The sequence below is a fragment of the Alosa alosa genome, chromosome 20 (genome assembly GCF_017589495.1).
Source record: "Alosa alosa isolate M-15738 ecotype Scorff River chromosome 20, AALO_Geno_1.1, whole genome shotgun sequence".
NCBI classification, from domain to species: Eukaryota; Metazoa; Chordata; class Actinopteri; order Clupeiformes; family Clupeidae; genus Alosa; species Alosa alosa.
Window position 1 is genome coordinate 16,779,339 of NC_063208.1, and position 17,740 is coordinate 16,797,078.

At 41.4% G+C, this 17,740-nt stretch overlaps 1 protein-coding gene across 1 annotated transcript; it reads right to left on the reverse strand.

Moving 5' to 3' along the window:
• Window positions 1-1,131: 1,131 nt before the first annotated feature.
• Window positions 1,132-16,508, reverse strand: fndc5b (fibronectin type III domain containing 5b). Its single transcript, XM_048229044.1, has 6 exons — window positions 15,941-16,508; window positions 11,309-11,424; window positions 10,704-10,902; window positions 5,597-5,686; window positions 4,481-4,666; window positions 1,132-4,032 (listed from the first exon to the last, which is right to left on the reverse strand). The coding sequence occupies exons 1-5, from the start codon at window positions 16,008-16,010 to the stop codon at window positions 4,527-4,529; spliced, it is 615 nt and encodes a 204-aa protein (XP_048085001.1). The 5' UTR covers window positions 16,011-16,508; the 3' UTR covers window positions 1,132-4,032; window positions 4,481-4,526.
• Window positions 16,509-17,740: the final 1,232 nt, after the last annotated feature.

Below are 17,740 nucleotides of genomic sequence, written 5' to 3' on the forward strand. Positions count from 1 at the left end.
AAAACAGATAATGGCCTGTATTAAACAAAAGTTATCCTCAACATGGCATACAGTATATTTAAAGAAGATATTCAAATACATCTGTATAGAAATTGTATTAGGCTCTGTCCTTCATGACAATAATCTGCTCTACATTGTTGGAGTTAAGATATACAGTCTAACATGTGAATCCTGTCATCTATTGATCATTCTGCAGACTGTATTGTTGAGTGATGCAACATACAGTCAATATTTCAAAGGTGTCAAAAATGCCAGGTTTCTGTCGTCCAATTATTGGCCTTGATTCTGAAAATTTGCCATTTATGGTTTTTTTTTAAACTCCATATTGCAAAATGTCACACTGTGAAAACCTGGCATCAATACTTGATGTTCAGTTCCATGTCGAAATGTTTACTTGCACATCCGAGTGCATAGTACTGGCTCTAGTAAGCCACATAAAATGGGAGCTGTTGGAATGGTAATTTAAGGGTCCCCTGAAGATAGCACTTTGCTCTTGCTGTCACCTGCTGTTTGGGTCTGAATTTTGAATGAAGTGGAATCATGCAAGTCCCGCACTTTTTTTCTAGACTGCAGAAGGGTGAAGGGATAATAGCTTTGGTCAGTGTGGCAGAACGTCGCTCGGGGAGGTTGTCACTTAGTCAGGTAAGTGTAGTGTATTTTTTTTTACTCTCATTTTAGTCAAATGCTCCCTCCAGAAGCAGCGTTTCGTGGCAGAGGCACAAGGAAATATCAGGATTTTTCACGGGAAGATAAAGCATTGTAGCAGAGAAAAAAAAAACAGCTCACCAGTCTATAGCTGCATGAATCACCCTCTTGCTTTCTCTCTCTCTCTCTCTCTCCTCCTCTTTCATTCTTTCTTTCTCCTTATGTCTCTACCCGTCTGTTAGTTTCTCACTCAGTCTCGCTGTTTTTTGCCTGATCCCCTTCTGTTTGTTATGTAAGCTGCCCAAAAACAATATTGATATCAGCCATTTTTCACTCCGCCACCTGCCTACTCTCTTCGCCCACAGCCAAGGTTAATTAGCAGTCATTAAAGAAGAAATATATTGCCTCTGCAGGGAAGGAGAGAAAGAGACGAATGGTGAAAAATGAGGATACCGAGTTGTGTGGGTAGAGAGAGAAAGAGGGGGGATACCTGACCGTGTCGCTATGGCAATGGCAACTAGGGAGTAATAGTAGCAAGTTTGGACTGGGACATGTTTAATTGATCTAGGATTCCTTCAGGTACCCTTCAACGGACTTGATTAACAGAGTCATCAATCCAAGGCAGGTGGCGAAAGGAATACATATTGTTGGCTAGGTGCTCCCTGTAGGGTTGACCTCAAACTCGCATAGGTCTGACCTCCCATTAGAGTTCGACCTTGTTGAAAAAGGATAGTGCATGTGCTTATTAGCACAGACGTTGTGTTGAAGGACAAAACCCAGAGCAAGATCTCCAAAAAAAATTTGGAAAGCAATTTAATCGGAAACAAACTAGCTCCTCACCGAGTTTTTCACACTGGATATGATGTTAAATTCCTTGTGCTTTTGGTTAGGGATCTACAGTGACCACATTTATTGATGTCACAATGCTTATCTCCACACCTAAATAAGTTTACCTCTAATCTACCTTGATCAGAGATCACATCTTCCAATGGCATGCCAGGGGCTATAGAAAATATTAGAAATTGCTATCATTTTAAAAAAAAAAAAAAAATGTTGTAACTTCATATTAATGATATTTGAAGTATAATGTTATCTAGATAGTCATGGTTTTACTTTATAGGCCACTTCCTCATTCCCAATTTTTTTTTGAAATACGGCTGAAAGCAGTGATTATGGGGTAGTTGTCAGGGCAACTGGATGTCATGTGATGGGTGTGCCTGTAAGTGCTCACATTATATCAAATTACCAAAGATTGGCCAAGTTATGAGTTTCATGTTTTATATCAAATGACTGAAGATTGGCTACAGAGTTCACTCCCTGTGTGTTAGTAATGTCGACACTTAGAAATCAACCTCCATCTCATAATTTTTGTCAGACGTTGTCTGACGATCTTCTGTGCCAAATTTAGTATGGTTGAAATTGCTCTTGAAAAAGGCTTTGAACAGGGCTACATCCATGAGTTCAATAGTATCTCATTTTTGACGAGTTACATGCATAAACATGCCTCCCACTCTGACCCATTGGTGGTGCTAGAGGTGCAACCATGAAACTTGTTGAAAAGACTCATGCTAGAGGTGCAACCACAAAACTTGTTTTACAAGACAATCTGTGTGCCAAATTTCAAAACATTACCATACAGTTCTTCAGGCTTCCAGAAGCCTTAGCCCGAAGAAGTTAAGAAGGAATAACAATAAGAATGTTGTAATGCCAATTGCGATTTTGGTATAATTTGCAACAAAAAACATCTTATAGATCGTCAATAAATACAGCGACCCAAATGCAACCACATATAGCCTATTAGTTCATATACAACTCAATTCAACCCCTGAATAGACAGGATGTGTCACACCGGTGGATTATTATCCCCACACACTGCTTTGCTCTGATCTTCCACAGCTCATCATTACTGACGACTTTACTCTTTTCTTCCAGTCTAGTCAGCTCTAGCCCTCACAAGGGAGATTGATGAGTATGCCTGCCCCGCTGACTGCTCTGATAAACTCTGAATATCCCGAGCCTTTCCCTTGTTCCTGCTGCGAACGCCACTGAATGAAAATACCTCTCATGAGACCGGTGAGCTCAGCAGAACTTCCATTGACTCGCTTGTCACCACAGGTTGACAGAAAGCCAACAGTCTCGGCCTCAAACTGCTCATAAAGGGATGCGATCTAAAATAGCTCAAAGCCAGACAGAATAGCAGAAACGAAACGATAGTAGTACCCACACTATGACGAATAATGAGGACCAACATTCAGTCTAAATATTGTACAGTAAATGTGCTCATTTTAGACAGCAACCTTACTTGAGATACACAAGTGACTAAATAGATACTCTGCAAGTTATATGAATGTGTCGTGTATATGTGACCTGTCCTTGTTGGTCCGAACAATGCAGCCCCATTTACACAGGCTGAGAGCTGACGCGGTGCTCGTGACTCTTGTTGTTGTTGTTGTTGTTGTTGTTTGTTGTGTCTCCGGACAGTGCTTGAGTGCCCTGAGAGCTAGAGGGTGTTTAGGGAGGGGATCCCACTGCACCAATAAACAAAGGTGCTTGAGGATCCATGGGGAAAATAGTTGGGGGAGGAGGAGGGTAAGTAAAGGGTACAGCAACCAAGATAGTTTTGGTTGATGGTAAAAAAGGAGATGGTTAAAAGGGAGACATAAATAGAAAACAGAGACAAGTAAAGGATCAGTAGACTGAGCTAGGTAGATAGATAAATGGAATGTATATATTTAATCATCAGTCGTGGCTTTAGCAGTATTACTCTGGCCAGAGCTCTAATCCTGTTCTCGGACTGATAAGGGTAAAAAGCAGAAAGGGGACAGAACAACAAATCTTTTTCTTTCTTTTTTTTGTCCCCCCTTCTCTCCTCCCCTCTCCTCTCCTCTCCTCTCCTCTTCTCATTCCACTCCTCAGTAAAAGTACCTTTCTAGTTCCTCCAAAGCCCACCTCTATCAGAGGATGGCCCATTCCTCAGCCTTATCTCCCTGGTGAGGCTGGCTGGCTAGCTTGTGCGAGAGGGAGCTGCTGCTGCTGCTGCTGTTTCGGGTTGCCAAGGCTTTTCCGATTCCTTAACGTGCTCCTGCAGTGACCGTCACTCGTCACCGCCGGGTGGCCATTACAGATCGACCCACCCAACCTCCAGCATGACATCCCTTAGACCACTTGACCACCCGTCTTGTGTAGGTCTCCAAGTCCTTGTGAGTCCCAAGTGTCACTTGTTTCCGCTGTGCTTACATGGTATAGAGACTGAATAGAAAAGCACCAAAGGGGGGTCTGTTTTGATCTTCTAAGGGCGTCTCGAAGGAGTCTTTAAGATGAAGCGGGGAAGTCTGTCATAAGATGGGGTGGTGATGTCATTTCATGGCTTTCTAACATGTCAAGGTTCTGTGGAGGGCAAGAACAGGAATAATCCGGTCCGGTTAACTTTTAATGCTCTCACAACTGAGCAGCCTTAGTATTATGTAATCTAATGAAATGATTAAGGATTTATAAAGGCTACTCTATTCATATTGCATGCCGGCTTTTTACCATTTTTAATTCATTATTAGAGCACTGCCATTTTCAATAACTTACAACAAGCACTTATGTATATATTCAAGCAGCTGCTAGATTTACATATATTTGCCTAGTGCATTTTCTTACTTTTCATAAGATTATTTACACTTGGATGTACTTCATAATAGGTGTTTGTGGGGGTCTGCTGATGTTGCACATACAGTATAGTCTCATTTTTCTGTTCCTTCAGATACGGTGTTGAACCGTGTGAATTCAAATCTCTGTGTTCAATAAGACATGTGACGTGATTTGTATGTGTTGTGATCACCATGGTTACCTTTCCTGAGGCTGATGCCTGTTATTGCCGGGAAAGGGGGGCTGTATTAGACCTTGCTGCGCAGTAGTCCCCCTGTTGGGTGCTCTGGGGTACTGCACTCCGACGAGTTCTTGGCTTTGTCCTTGTTGTTGTTGGGCTCATTGTCTTTGATGATGTCATACTGACGGCAGAAGAGAGCAATCACACCTGGAAGTGATGAGGACAGGTGGAGAGGGGTGGGGGTGAAGGAATATGAAGGAATTTAATACCGTATGTGAGAGAGGTCGTAAACTGAGAGAAAGCAAGAAGGGCAAGGTGAATTAGGTATCTCGGTATTGGGCCATAGTTTTGCTATGACCTGAAGTCACCTGAACTGAACCATGCTATGTGAAACACTCACATCCGATCTCACATGCACAGGCTTGATGGGGTCTGCTATGAAGGGAGTTTGGCCCTTGTGGCCCAATTAGACCAAAGCAGCTCACACTTCTCCTTCAAAGTGTGAGACGCTAATTTCGCTTTGTAGTGCGATCAGTTGAGAATTCTCGAAGCCCTTGGGAGGTTCTACTGTATGTTACATGGCTTAGCAGCATTGGATTCAGAGCTGCGTGTAGAACCATCATACATATTGGATGCTTTCCTGAATATTGCATTGAGTAGATCCTGCAGGGTTTATTTTACTGTGTTTGTGATATTCCATAATAACTCTATTTTCACTAGTCACACAGAGAGTAGGATTTATATGAGCTTGTTTCATCATTTTAGGCATAGCAATATAAAAACATCAGCTTGCTTTATAAAATAAATCATAGTGGCAGCTATAAACAATACAAAAGGTGGCACCATGAAATATCTTTGAAATATTAATCTTTAAATTAGATTTTAGCACATGAAATATGCAAGTGGTCGCAGAAAACACTACATTTTTCTAGAGGCCATACACAGTAGTCAGATCTTTTATCACATATCAACACTGCTCAGAATGATGTTTATTTCATTGGAGCAAACAAAAAAACAAAAAATGTCCACAGTACCGTTGAGATGGTCCTAGGTGTGCGAGTGCTTGTAGTAGATGCACTTCAGCTTGTGGCCTGATTGAGCTGGATGGGATTGGAGATGACCTCTTGGGTGCCTTACCTGCCCACATAACCAGCACGACGACGATGATGATGAGCTCTCCAGCCCTCAGCTGAGCTGCCTGGTCCACCTCCTCCATCGTCACCTCATCTGTGGGTGAGACAGGAAGATGGTAAGAGGCATGCACGCACACGTCACATGGGCGCATGCAAGATGTACTAACACATATTGAAACAAGTGAAAATACTTTAACATACTACGAAGAAATATCTTGCTAGAAATAAACAACAACCATATGTAGCCCTGATTTAAGATTAATTCATGTTACATAGATTTCACTTCTTCCAGTAAACACACACACACACACCTACACATACACATACACACAGAGAAAGAGACACATTTAGCCCAGGAAATATAAGAATGCAATAAACCAGAAAACGTTATGGAGACTGGAAATAGACAAGGATGTGCTCTCAGACAAATAATTGTAAGATGGTATCAGTTTGTATGAGAATATAAATCTAAACTACATCAAACACTTCAATGATCTAAAAAGATATAAAATGACTTGTCCCTAAAGTCTCTGATTTATTTTAGATTAGGCCAGATTATTTTTCCTAATTCAACATATCTTCACATATCCAAATGCATTCTATTTATAACATCAATTGTGGAAGCTATTGTGAATCCTTTCTTACACAAGTGATAAAACATTTTTATTGCTGTCTTCAGTTTATTCAGACTCAGATGGTTGCAGGTTGGCCGATAGCCATTTCCATGCCGGAGGCTAAATGTTCCATTGAGAATGTAAACACAATTTATATTTAATTTTTAAAGTAACTGATTGGTGTCTTGTCAACCACTGGGAACAGCACAACATTTAGATATATTGAAAAGATGAAAGGCTTTGGCAGGGACACCCTCACTAAAGAAATCACATACTGGTAATCATATACACAGACAAAATCACTCTGTAGTAGTCGCCCAGCTTCCACTTTGAACAAAACTGGCCTTCAATTTCTACTTGAACGACTAGATTTTTTATTTAAACATGCTGCAGCATCGTTAGAGTGTTTCAGATTCCTCCTCTCAGCTCGATGGGTTTAATCTAACCATCAGAAGTGCTGTGGTACGCTCCCATGAGCAGGTCTGTAGGGACCGGTTTTCAGTTGCTTGTGCACAGTGATTCATGTAATGATCTTCCTCCACTGTTTCTCATCCTCCTCGGCGAGACTGCCCTGGCCCGCGAGAGCACTCTCCAGATCCATCACAGCCCAGGCTGTCGATGGCTGCGGCACTTGCCATACTGCTAATATCATGGCTTTCTGAGTCTCTGTCTGATCCAGCTGAGGGATGCAGGCAGTCGAGAAAGGAGGGGGGAAGTCTTGTTTCAGAGCTACTCTTTTTCTCAGGCCCCTGGTTTCTTTATTTTATTTCACTTTGCTCCATTGCAGATGGAAAAAGGAAGTCTGTGGAGGCATACTGTACCCACACCCCCTATTTTTTCACTCTCTCTTTCTCTCTTAGTTTCCCCTGATATGCCAGAGGGGCATATCACAGCTTCAGTAATGTTGGAAGCTAAAGAGTGCAGCCTTCCACCAGTAAGAGAGGTAGATGCATGTTTTCGTTTAGACAGATCTGAAGGAGAAGACCGTGTGCATGAACGTCCTCTGGAACAGAAAAGACAGCTCGGGTGTCTACACATGCTACAACAGTCAAGAAACTGAGCATAGGTGTGCGTTGCCACATCAGAGAAATCAAAGAGGGCTCTGTGGCAGCCGTCAAAAGTCACTGCGACTCGAGCGAGCAGACCCATATTTTTCCCTCCATCACACCTCAGATTTTCTTCACCAGCTCCCAAACAAACGGAGGCAGACACCTCTCTCCTCCCACATCAAACCAAGGTGTTTTCTCCCCGCTTTTCTAGTTCTCTCTACAGGACCTCGAAGGATGAAGCCCAGCGTGGTGCCAAACCACCACAAGCTGGGCAGAGAGGTAAACTGTCTGTGTTCATTAGCCTCAGCTCCACCACTGTGCCATTAAGTGGAGCGTTATGGTGCCCGCTCGATTGCAGCCAGACCTTAAAGGAGAAATTCCGGCCGATTTTTACATGGATCTTGATCGCTAGACATCGCCGAGTACTGTCGATAGGGAAAAAAATGATCAGAATCGGTGCTTCCGAACTGGAGTAGCTGCAGCTAATCGGCCGGATTTCTCCTGTAATGACCGATGATAAGCAAGTTACCTCAGAATCAGTGAGATGTGATTGACGGCTGATGTGTGCCAGACACTTTCGGTCACACAGTCACAAACAAGTTTTAAAGGAGTCAGACAGAAGTGCTTTAAAACGGCCAACCAACTTGTTTAATGTTGTGATCAACATTGATCATAATTGGCATCCTCTCCGAATGTTTGTTTGGTAAGAAATGAGCCTTTACAGTACGTTGTTAAAAAGTCTTCAGAGTTTGTACTTTTTTGTACTTTTGAAGTGTTATGTAGGAAAAACATACTGGCTTTTGTCTCATCCACACTGCAAATCATTAATGGTCAAGTAGGCTCCAGTGTTGGAGTTCTTTTAAGAGGTGACTCATTCTGCAGCATGTCCTCTAAAAGCACTACGGGCTGGCGCTACAGACCTCTGAGTTACGCGTTAACACAGTCCCTTTTGCCAGACTTAATTTGTCTCAGTTTTGCACTAACAGCTCAGCCAGCCCAGGCTCTGTTTCAAAGCACTGCCACTCAGGCTTGTGCAAAATTCCAGAATTGAATTGAAACTGGCTCTTAAATTCCAATTAAATTCTTGAATTTCTCTTGCATTTCAATTGAGGTAGCAAACAGGAAGCAGAATTGCAATTCGAATTGTGCACAACCCTGCTGCCACTGCTCCAGGACATTTGCTCTTCAAATACATTAAATGACACTAATAGTTGGAGGATGATGTCACCATTTCAAAAGTGTAAAAGCCTTTTTCATTGATGTGTTTGTTAGAGACTGTTCACGTGTCACTGTGTAATATACATTTCTTACACAGTGAAGTGACATTTAGTGTAGTTTGTAACATCTGTGCTCTTTTCTAATTGTTTTTTGTACTACATACAGAAGTAGAAAAAGTCAGTTGGCATAAAAAGGATTTGGTGATAGTGTGAGAAAGAAATTCATTAGAGGTATGTGAAGTGTTCTGTGTAACTTTTTCCCCTTAAAATAGTAGGATTTGGTGTAGATCATGTTGGTAAAAAAGGATTTCATAACTCTTTTTGGTATGAAATTAGCATCCAGCAGTGTAGTGACCATTTACATAAAGCATTTATTAAATGGAGGACTGGACACTGGCTTGGGGACATAAAATGGCTCCTGTAAAAGCCCCCTTCCCTTGCTGATGATCCTGTGCTCTATTACTCTCCCCTGCCAGAAGTTTGTGGGAAGAATTGGGTCAGTGAATAGATTATGAAACATGAAATTGGAAATATTATGAGGTCCAGATAAGAAGGCCAAGGCTGCAAATGGGAAATTAATGAGGGAAAGATGTACAAAAGTGAGCAATTGTTGTTTAAAATGGTAGCTCAGACAGCAGGGTTTTTTTTTTCTTTTTCCGAAGGGCCACTTTGCAATGGTTGTGCAACGGCTTCTCCAATTGTCCGGATGGAAAAATGATTCTGTGTGTGCCGAGTGGGGATGTCTGTTAGGGTCTGTTCTTTGCTGTAACCTATTTATGTAGCAGCTGCTTTGTCAGTGCCTGTCCATTTGTCATGACTGTTAGAGGAATAAAGAGGTTGATTAAAGTAGGGGACAATCATGTTTGGCCAGTAATTGTGGTCAGTGTTGAAAGGTGGATGAAGCACAGAAAAAGACACTTATCATTTTAAAAATAAGTTATGTAATGTGTTACATCATTGCCTTTGCTGCTGTTGTTGCCACTTGTGTTTTCACTTTGCTTCACACACTCACAGTTCTCACACAGAGCTGGCCTCCATTAGCTTGGTTAAAATCACACATTCACTTCGTGAATAGAGTCTGGGGACTCACAACTGGGAAACGTTTCCAACACTAGCATGTTGACGGGCAGAGACATAGTGTTAACTGGAATCCTACTTTGCCTAAACTTTACAAACTGACAATAAACAGCATTATTCCACTGCTTGGTTGAATTTCTCATTGTCCTACGTAATTTAGAACGACCATTACACATATGTTATTTGCACACCTATGAAGTAGATCCATTTTTTGGCCGTATCACACTTTTATATTAATTCGCCGAATTGCATCCGAGCTGTAAAATGCAGACGTTCAGAACATGGCAACATTGTAGCATATGACGGAGGTGGCTTTCAGTTAGATGGATGACAGCAGGCTAAGTAAAATAGCGATGTTTCAAAGCTAAAGTTAATCAGAATCTTGGGATACGCCCGCTTGACAACGGGAGAGATAGAACTAACGACTGGCCTTTGGCCGTAGCAACCATCCATTTAAAACTAGTAACGGCAGTTTGTCCTGCAAGTTGAGAAATTAGTTGATATGTGTCGGAAGAAATTAGTTCTACAAACAAGAGAGTTTTAGCGATTAAAACGTTTAAATTGTAACAGGAAAGGAATACAACGCAAGTGGCAACAGTGGAATAAGCGGGATAATGGACTCCATGGTGGTCTGTTCACAGAAATGAATGCACTTACGAGGTTTAAACGGCACTCCGCTTAGCGTCGGGGCCGTTTTACAACCTCGACCTTGCATTCATTTCTGTGAACAGACCACCGTGTCGTCCATTATCCCTTACTCAGCAGCCAAGAAACAATGTATGTAGGCCTACCTTTGCTGTAAATACATTTACACATTCTTCCGATTCTTTGCCATTTTTGATGTTTGCAGGTATTGCAACTACCGTTTGTCACTTTCGATTTAGAAACTAAAGTGCCATCCCCTCTCGTGATTTGCCTGACCTTTTTGGGGTCTGATGGAAGCATTAGTGAATTATAGTGTTCCAGACTAGTATCTCCCTGAAAGGAGATCTAGGTGGGTGCGGCCATTCTCTTGTATCTCAGGCAGGCGTAAACACATACAGCAGTACTTTCACGGACTCAGTGACACAAATGTTGGAAATGTTGGACACACATGTTGGCGTATGCACATTTTGGAGTATACAGAATTATACAGAGCTGAAAGCAAGACTCACCTGGGCTTTTGGAGGCCAGTTTCTCCGATTCCTTGGGCGTGCGGAACAGCACGGTCTCACTGGGTGGGCTGGTCCCGCTCATGCTGATGGACTGCACGTGGACGATGTACTCGGTGTCCTCCTCCAGATCCCACAGAGCACACGAGCGAGTGGTGGTGTTGACTTCCTGGATGAAGCGGAGCATGCGCATGTCCTTCTTCTGTGGAAACACCATAGTGGAGAGAAGTGAGAGCGTGGTAGACACACACACACACACACACACACACAAACACACACACACACACACAATGCACACACACACACACACACACACACACACACAAATACACACATACACTGTAGATGTGTTTGCACACTGACAAACACAACTGGACACATACACAGTTGGAACGGCATACATTTTTTATTTGTGTTGCCTTTAGTTTTTAGAGCCTTTAGTTCTTGCAATACGGTTTTGTGGCTTTAACATCTTCCCAGGCTTTACACACACACAAACATACATTCACATGCACAGACACGCCCACGCATGCATGCACACACACACACACACACACACACACACACACACACACACACACACACACACACACACACACATACAATACCTGCTGGGTGATGGCAAACCCAATAACAGGGTCCCCTTCAAAGATGTCCCATTTCACCAAAGCCGAGTTCACACCCTTAAACTCGATGGTCACATTGAGTGGGGCGGACAGGGTGTCTGGAGAAAAGGGTAACGGTCAGAGCAGAAGCTGTCAAAGCCGTTCATCTTCTCATGTCCTTGATTTGAGTTGTTTTGGTTTGTTTCCTTTTTGCCGACTGCAGCAGAGCAACTGAACAACATTGCTGAGAGGAAAAGTGGTTTTAATAGTGTGATGAAGCTACGGTGAAAAGGTTGTTTCTTCTCTGCTTTTTCTTGTCCTCTTGGGCTTTACTTCTCACTCTTGCTCTCTCTCTGTCTACCACTCTCTCTGCATGTCTTTCTACATTATGTGGTGTTGAGTTCTACCGTCTGGTTCAGTGAGTCAAAGCTTTAATTTGTTGCTCCCTTCGCTTTCTAAAAACTCACAGACAATCAATACCTCTATTGCATTTTACCATTTCTTACTTGTGTGGGGGTACAGGCAAGGTTATTATCAGGGGTAGCCACCATGTCTGATGGATCCTGCAACTAAGAAAATTGCTATTGCTATTGTGTATAAACGAGATTGCACTGTTACAGGCCTATAGGCCTATTACAGCTCCTGTGGTAAACTAAATCTTTACCGTGGAGCACATTATAACGTCTGGAACAAGGTGGTGTTATATGGAAAAAAAATGGAAGAAACAGTAAAACATGCTCATCTCTCTGTCTGCTTGGAGGACATCTTGGGACCCAGACTAGTGACCTGAATCTACTAAAGTAAGCATTTGTTTTGTGCACGGTCTTAATAACAGCTCTTTGGAACACATCCACTAAGCCAATTAGGGAAGGATGTGGAGGTGTGGAGTTTTCAGTAATTATTTGCGTGCCTTTGTTTAGCTGCTTGCAAGCATTCAGTTTTTGCATACAAGGAGAGAGAGGGAAATAGTTTTGAATGTGTGCCCACAGAAACAGTGCCAAGTAGTTTCATCTGCAGTTCCCTATTGCTGAATCGGAAGTATCTCAGCAGGGTTCATGTGGGATATTTTTGGGAAAATGATTCCTATTTCTCCATTATAGCACCTCATTGTTTGAATTTGCATGTCTCTTACATGTCTGCAGTGCATTACAAGGGTAAACTCAGAAAGGCATCATCACATACTGTACACACACACACACACACACACACACAGACACAGACACACAAGGGACTGGGATGTCTTACATGGTGCACAGAAGCACCTTAGAGGAGAATTAGTCTACCCGAAGACAAATGCATATTGATTAACCCATGGGCCAATGTCTCAAACCGAGAGGCCTCTCCAAGTCCAGTCAATGCTTTACCGGTACTGAATGATCCTGCTTTCACAAAAGCCTGAGTGCAGTGCAGAAGAGAATGACAATAATATGGCCTCCAATACATGTGAGACATTGATGGTTAGTTACTGTACTGTTTTGTAAGGAAATCTTTGACTATGGCACTGTGTGTGGAAAAGGAGCATACTTAGTTTTCTGTTACAACAATTTTTAAAGGTTTTACTTAATATTTTCAGTTCAATGAGAAAGCTGTATCAGCAACTTTTCTTGCTAATTAACCTTTCATTTCTTGTGATGTTTCCAAAAATCAGTGTTATCATCTCAACAGTGTTCACAAATTCTTATTCTTATTCTTATTCACTCCTAACTGTCACCATACTGACATTTCTCACTCCCCACTAATGGTACTAGTGGCTATAATAGTGGATGTATTCCCAAATTATTTAATCAAACCAAGTGAAGCACTCGCCAAAGACAAATTAAACTAAGTGTCCCCAGTCATTGTTCATGTGTGTCTAATCACAAACAATCAGAAAGTGTAGATGAGGAGTGGAGCAGCAGACAGATGCAATCACAGAACACACACAACTGTAGTAGGGAAAAAAAGTCATAGAATTACAATACCCTAACACAATCAGTTAACAGTTTATTTGTCAAGTTCTTTATGACTACCCCTTCAACATGACACTCAGATTTTTACTTGAGGTGATAATGAACTGTTTGGACGTTTGTTATTTCAGTGTTTTGACCCTGAATGTTCACTTGTCTGATGTAAATGTAAAAAATACCCATTCAACATCTGTCACTGTGAATTATGAGGAGTTTGTATATTTTAATTCAGATCGAGATATCCTCATTATATGTTTTATATGTTAACTATTATTATTATTATTATTATTTTATGAGTTGTCAGAGGAACACAGTGAAATTCCTTGCACTGGAGGACAACATAAAAGATCTGGACACATTTTACAGCAAATTTTAATGTAATTTGAGCAAGCGTTTGAAGCTGACTGTTACGAGGTGCTCATTTTTTTTGCGTGGGTTCATGAATAATTGGAATATCAATTATCATTACCAGCAGTGTTACTTTTTGAATGTCCTAGTTTTGACTGTTACATATAACTTAACTTACATGAGTGCGTATGACTCACTTTACAAATCAAATTACAAGTCAAAAAGAATAAACCACACGTCAAATATTATGACGTAAAATGCCTCTCTGAGGAATGCTTTTGCACTGCCTCTCAGAGGGAGGCTACCTCTTTGTTTTTTAACCCTGTAGTAAAACATGTCACTTTTCATTGTTCATAATGCTTTACTTTATTAAATTTGCTCTGTAAAACAACAATATTGCCTCATAAAATATATGCAAATGCACCATTGATTACATAACATTAAAATGAATAGCCTATAGATGATGGTTTTGAATATGATATTGACAATAGGTAGCTTTATTTGTGTATATCATACTCTTTATTAATGAAAATATAACAATTAATGTATGCAGTCAACATAATTACAGTTCCATATTTTGAGTACTTTTATAACTGGAGCAGTTTGGTGTGTCTTGCGTCACGAACCATGGCTATCCACATGGCCACAGACACTATACAGTAACTCAGTTATCCCATTACTGTTAGGCCAAAGTCATACAAGACATAGGTCCATTTCCACATGAATAAGAACATCCCCAAATGCTGACTTGTCGTCAGTGTTGCAGTATTTATAGGACTGTGGATGCCTCTCATACATACAGTACATACATAGCCTAAAGTCATAACAACGCCTGTGAGGAGGTGGTGCGTCTTGGTGAGGCTGACGCATCCTGTGCTTGCCTGGTCGTCTGTTTTCCTTGCTGTATCTTAGGAGCACTACTGTATATTACCACCTTACTGGGTTATTCCCCAATTAAGAGGAAATATGCACGTAGGCCTGCACTTCTATGTCCCTGTGCAGTGTTGATGATCTGTGTCTGTCCCCAGACTGCACAGAGTTGTCTGTCTCAAAGGATATTTCCACTAGAGTGTTATGAAACACCGCGGTGGAAAGGAACGACACAGTGCTTGGGGACAAGATGTAAGTGTTTCAGCCTGATGTAAAGCTTGTGCTGTTGTTATTGTTCTTGGTGTTAGATGTGAGACAGAGAGAGTTATCCACAAAGAGAAGAACTTACATAATCAACTGCTGTACACTTCTCTCAACAAAAGTACCCTGAACACATTTTACTCATATGTTACTTTTTCTAACCCTGAAATTATTGAATCACTACTGAACACACATGTGGTACAGCAAGCTTGATGGTCAGCCAGTGAACAGCTTACTCTGCAAACAACACCACAATAACAGTGATGGATTGAACCACACTTCCTAATGTTTGGATGTTTCCATTTGTATCAGTACAGCAAATTACATGCCATCCTGTTTAGATCCATGTCAAGATACCTGGAATATAACCATCTTTAGGTGTGATCTATAACACTTCATAGTGTGTGAACATTTACTGCCTCTTCAATCCTCTTATCTTCAGTGTGTTTTTTGAAAAAAAAAAAAAAAAAAAAAAAACAATGTGTTTCTAAAAATGTTGCCTAGACATCTGTATCAGCAATTCGGGCCTGCTATCAGTCTTGTTCCTTACTGGCCGTTACAGGTATGATTTTAAAGGAGGCCTTTGTGATATTGTAGTTTTAAAACTGATTGAATTATTATATTCTGGATGATACCCACGTATTCAACATGCTGTGAAGTCAGAGTCGATATAGTTAGGTTGTTCTCTTGTTTTGGTTATACACTTGCCATATGCTTAACACTTTACCCGGGGCTCATGGTCAACTGAATAAAATTGGGGCTCACATCCGAGGGTGGTGTGTCATCCGAATTGATTTGGATCATTGCACGTTATAGCCTATTCCAAAAGTACTATAGCCAACACATGGCAGACATAATATTATGCTAAACTTGTGCACAATTATGTACCGTGCATGGCAGGGATAACCACTGTTGCTTTGTGGTGAAGCTGAACAGGTAGCATGATCATTTTGAACCCACTATCCGCATTTACGCACACAATAATACTCGACTGGTTTTATCAACGGTGGCTGTTTGTTTTAACCGCAAAATACAGACATTGATGATGATTCATAAAGCCAGCACATGCATTCTTAACATATCATCCACTATTTTCGATGAAACGGTGGTTGACGACACAGAAGCTGTGGGAAAGCCCATGTCGAATGAAATATTAACAGGTAGTCTATTACATAAATGGCCATAAAAACACAAGTAAATGCAAACTTACCGGCATCAACTGATGACACAGAAAGATAGCCAAGAAACAGTAACGCAGCGTTGAACCCGTTTTCCTCCATCCTTCAAATAAATCTTTACATTCTGTTCGGAGGACGTTGAATCCCATTTACTCTTGGTTGTGTGAACAGCTAGATCGCCGTGTATTTGTAAAACATTCACGACTGTCTAATGCTGCCTTGCTCTTGGCGTTGGCTATCCCCTTGCAGGAACGGTGTCAAGTCTAAACTCCGTAGTTGCCGCAGAAACGCGACATCGGGGGTCTGGGTTGCCTACAGGACCTGGGACAGCGCATCCAGCTCTGCATTCAAGACGCGCGTACAGCATTCTACGCACCTCTGCTTTTTTGCAGGGAAGCGAGCCTCGCTCATCAGCGTCGACGTTGATAATTGCTGACGGATCGCTTTAGTTTGTGCCTTACAGTAGCAAACAAGCTGTTGTGCTTAATGCCGCGTCCATCAGTTGTGCCAAAGTGTATTTCTGTGGCACTCGAGTTTACTGGAGTGCTGCAGAATAGGACGTGCAGTCACCGTCAGACCTCCTAAATCCAGCCCATTCATTGTCTCCTCACTCCCCTCCCGCCGGTCTCCCTACCCTTGTATTGCCTTTTTAGGTGAATAGTCAGCATTAATGATATTACTGCAGATGGGGACTTCCCACCTCATGCCAAATGGTAAAGGACATAGGGTCTTAAGATATTGCACTAATCTGACTGAATCCAGTCATTTATATGGATTACTTGAGGCTATCCTGATTGGCAAAGTCAGTCACAGGTTATTTGCTATTAGGCTACTTGAAACTGATATGTTAATGATTTAATGTGTGGATTGTTTTAAACAAGTTCAGACTGATAGTTTAGCAGCTTACAAAGCATAACAGATAGGGATACAGATACATGCATTTTTGCCCACTTCAATTCATTTCATTAATTCTTCAGGGCTTTGGTCAGTGTCTCAAGGATGTTAGAACCCCAAACATGTGCACATTAACAAGGAGTGGCAGAGAACATTCACACATAGAAGTTAGCCTGTGCCAACTCTCAAATATATACTCAGCAACAGTCTTAAATATGGATTTAGAAATATCCCACTTGGTTCAAAAATACAAACCTATTCAATAGTCATAGTCGAAAAATATAGTCAGAGCTAGTGCCTTGCATAGTACAACATACATTGCAGCTTATATATTGTACCCTACTCTTAATATGACCAAGAGTCTAGTATGTAAACAGAAAGAGGAACAACAATATTGATTTAGTTGGAAAACTTCATGAAATGGTTACCAGCTGGAAAAACTATATGCAGTAACTGAATTTGGTAATTTCCACTGTGTGTGTAAACCTTGTGTCACACCCTGTACAACTGTTTCCACTAATACCTACACTGAATTGAACCACACTGTTTCTGGTTCTTTCCATACAATGCAATCTTGTCCAATGGTTCCCTCACAGCTCTTTAAAAAGTGAATTGCTTTAAAATACTGAATATCAGTAGTGCCTGCCGTGACTGAGTTGGTGTCATTGTGAATAACACATTTTCGGGAATTACAATTAAATTGGATCCATTTGGCTTATACTAGTTCCAGCTCTTTTTCATCTTCTTGTTGTTGGCTTTCTGTGTGCACCAAAGTAACTAACCATTTTTCATAATGGTACCTTCGCTGCATGTTGTTAGGAACTGGGGGAGCCTTTGATTAATGCACAGGTCACACATAGAACTATAGCATTTCAAACAGCAGCTTCTAGTTAATGTAGCCTAATTAGCTGTGGCTTTGCTTGCAAGATAATTACACA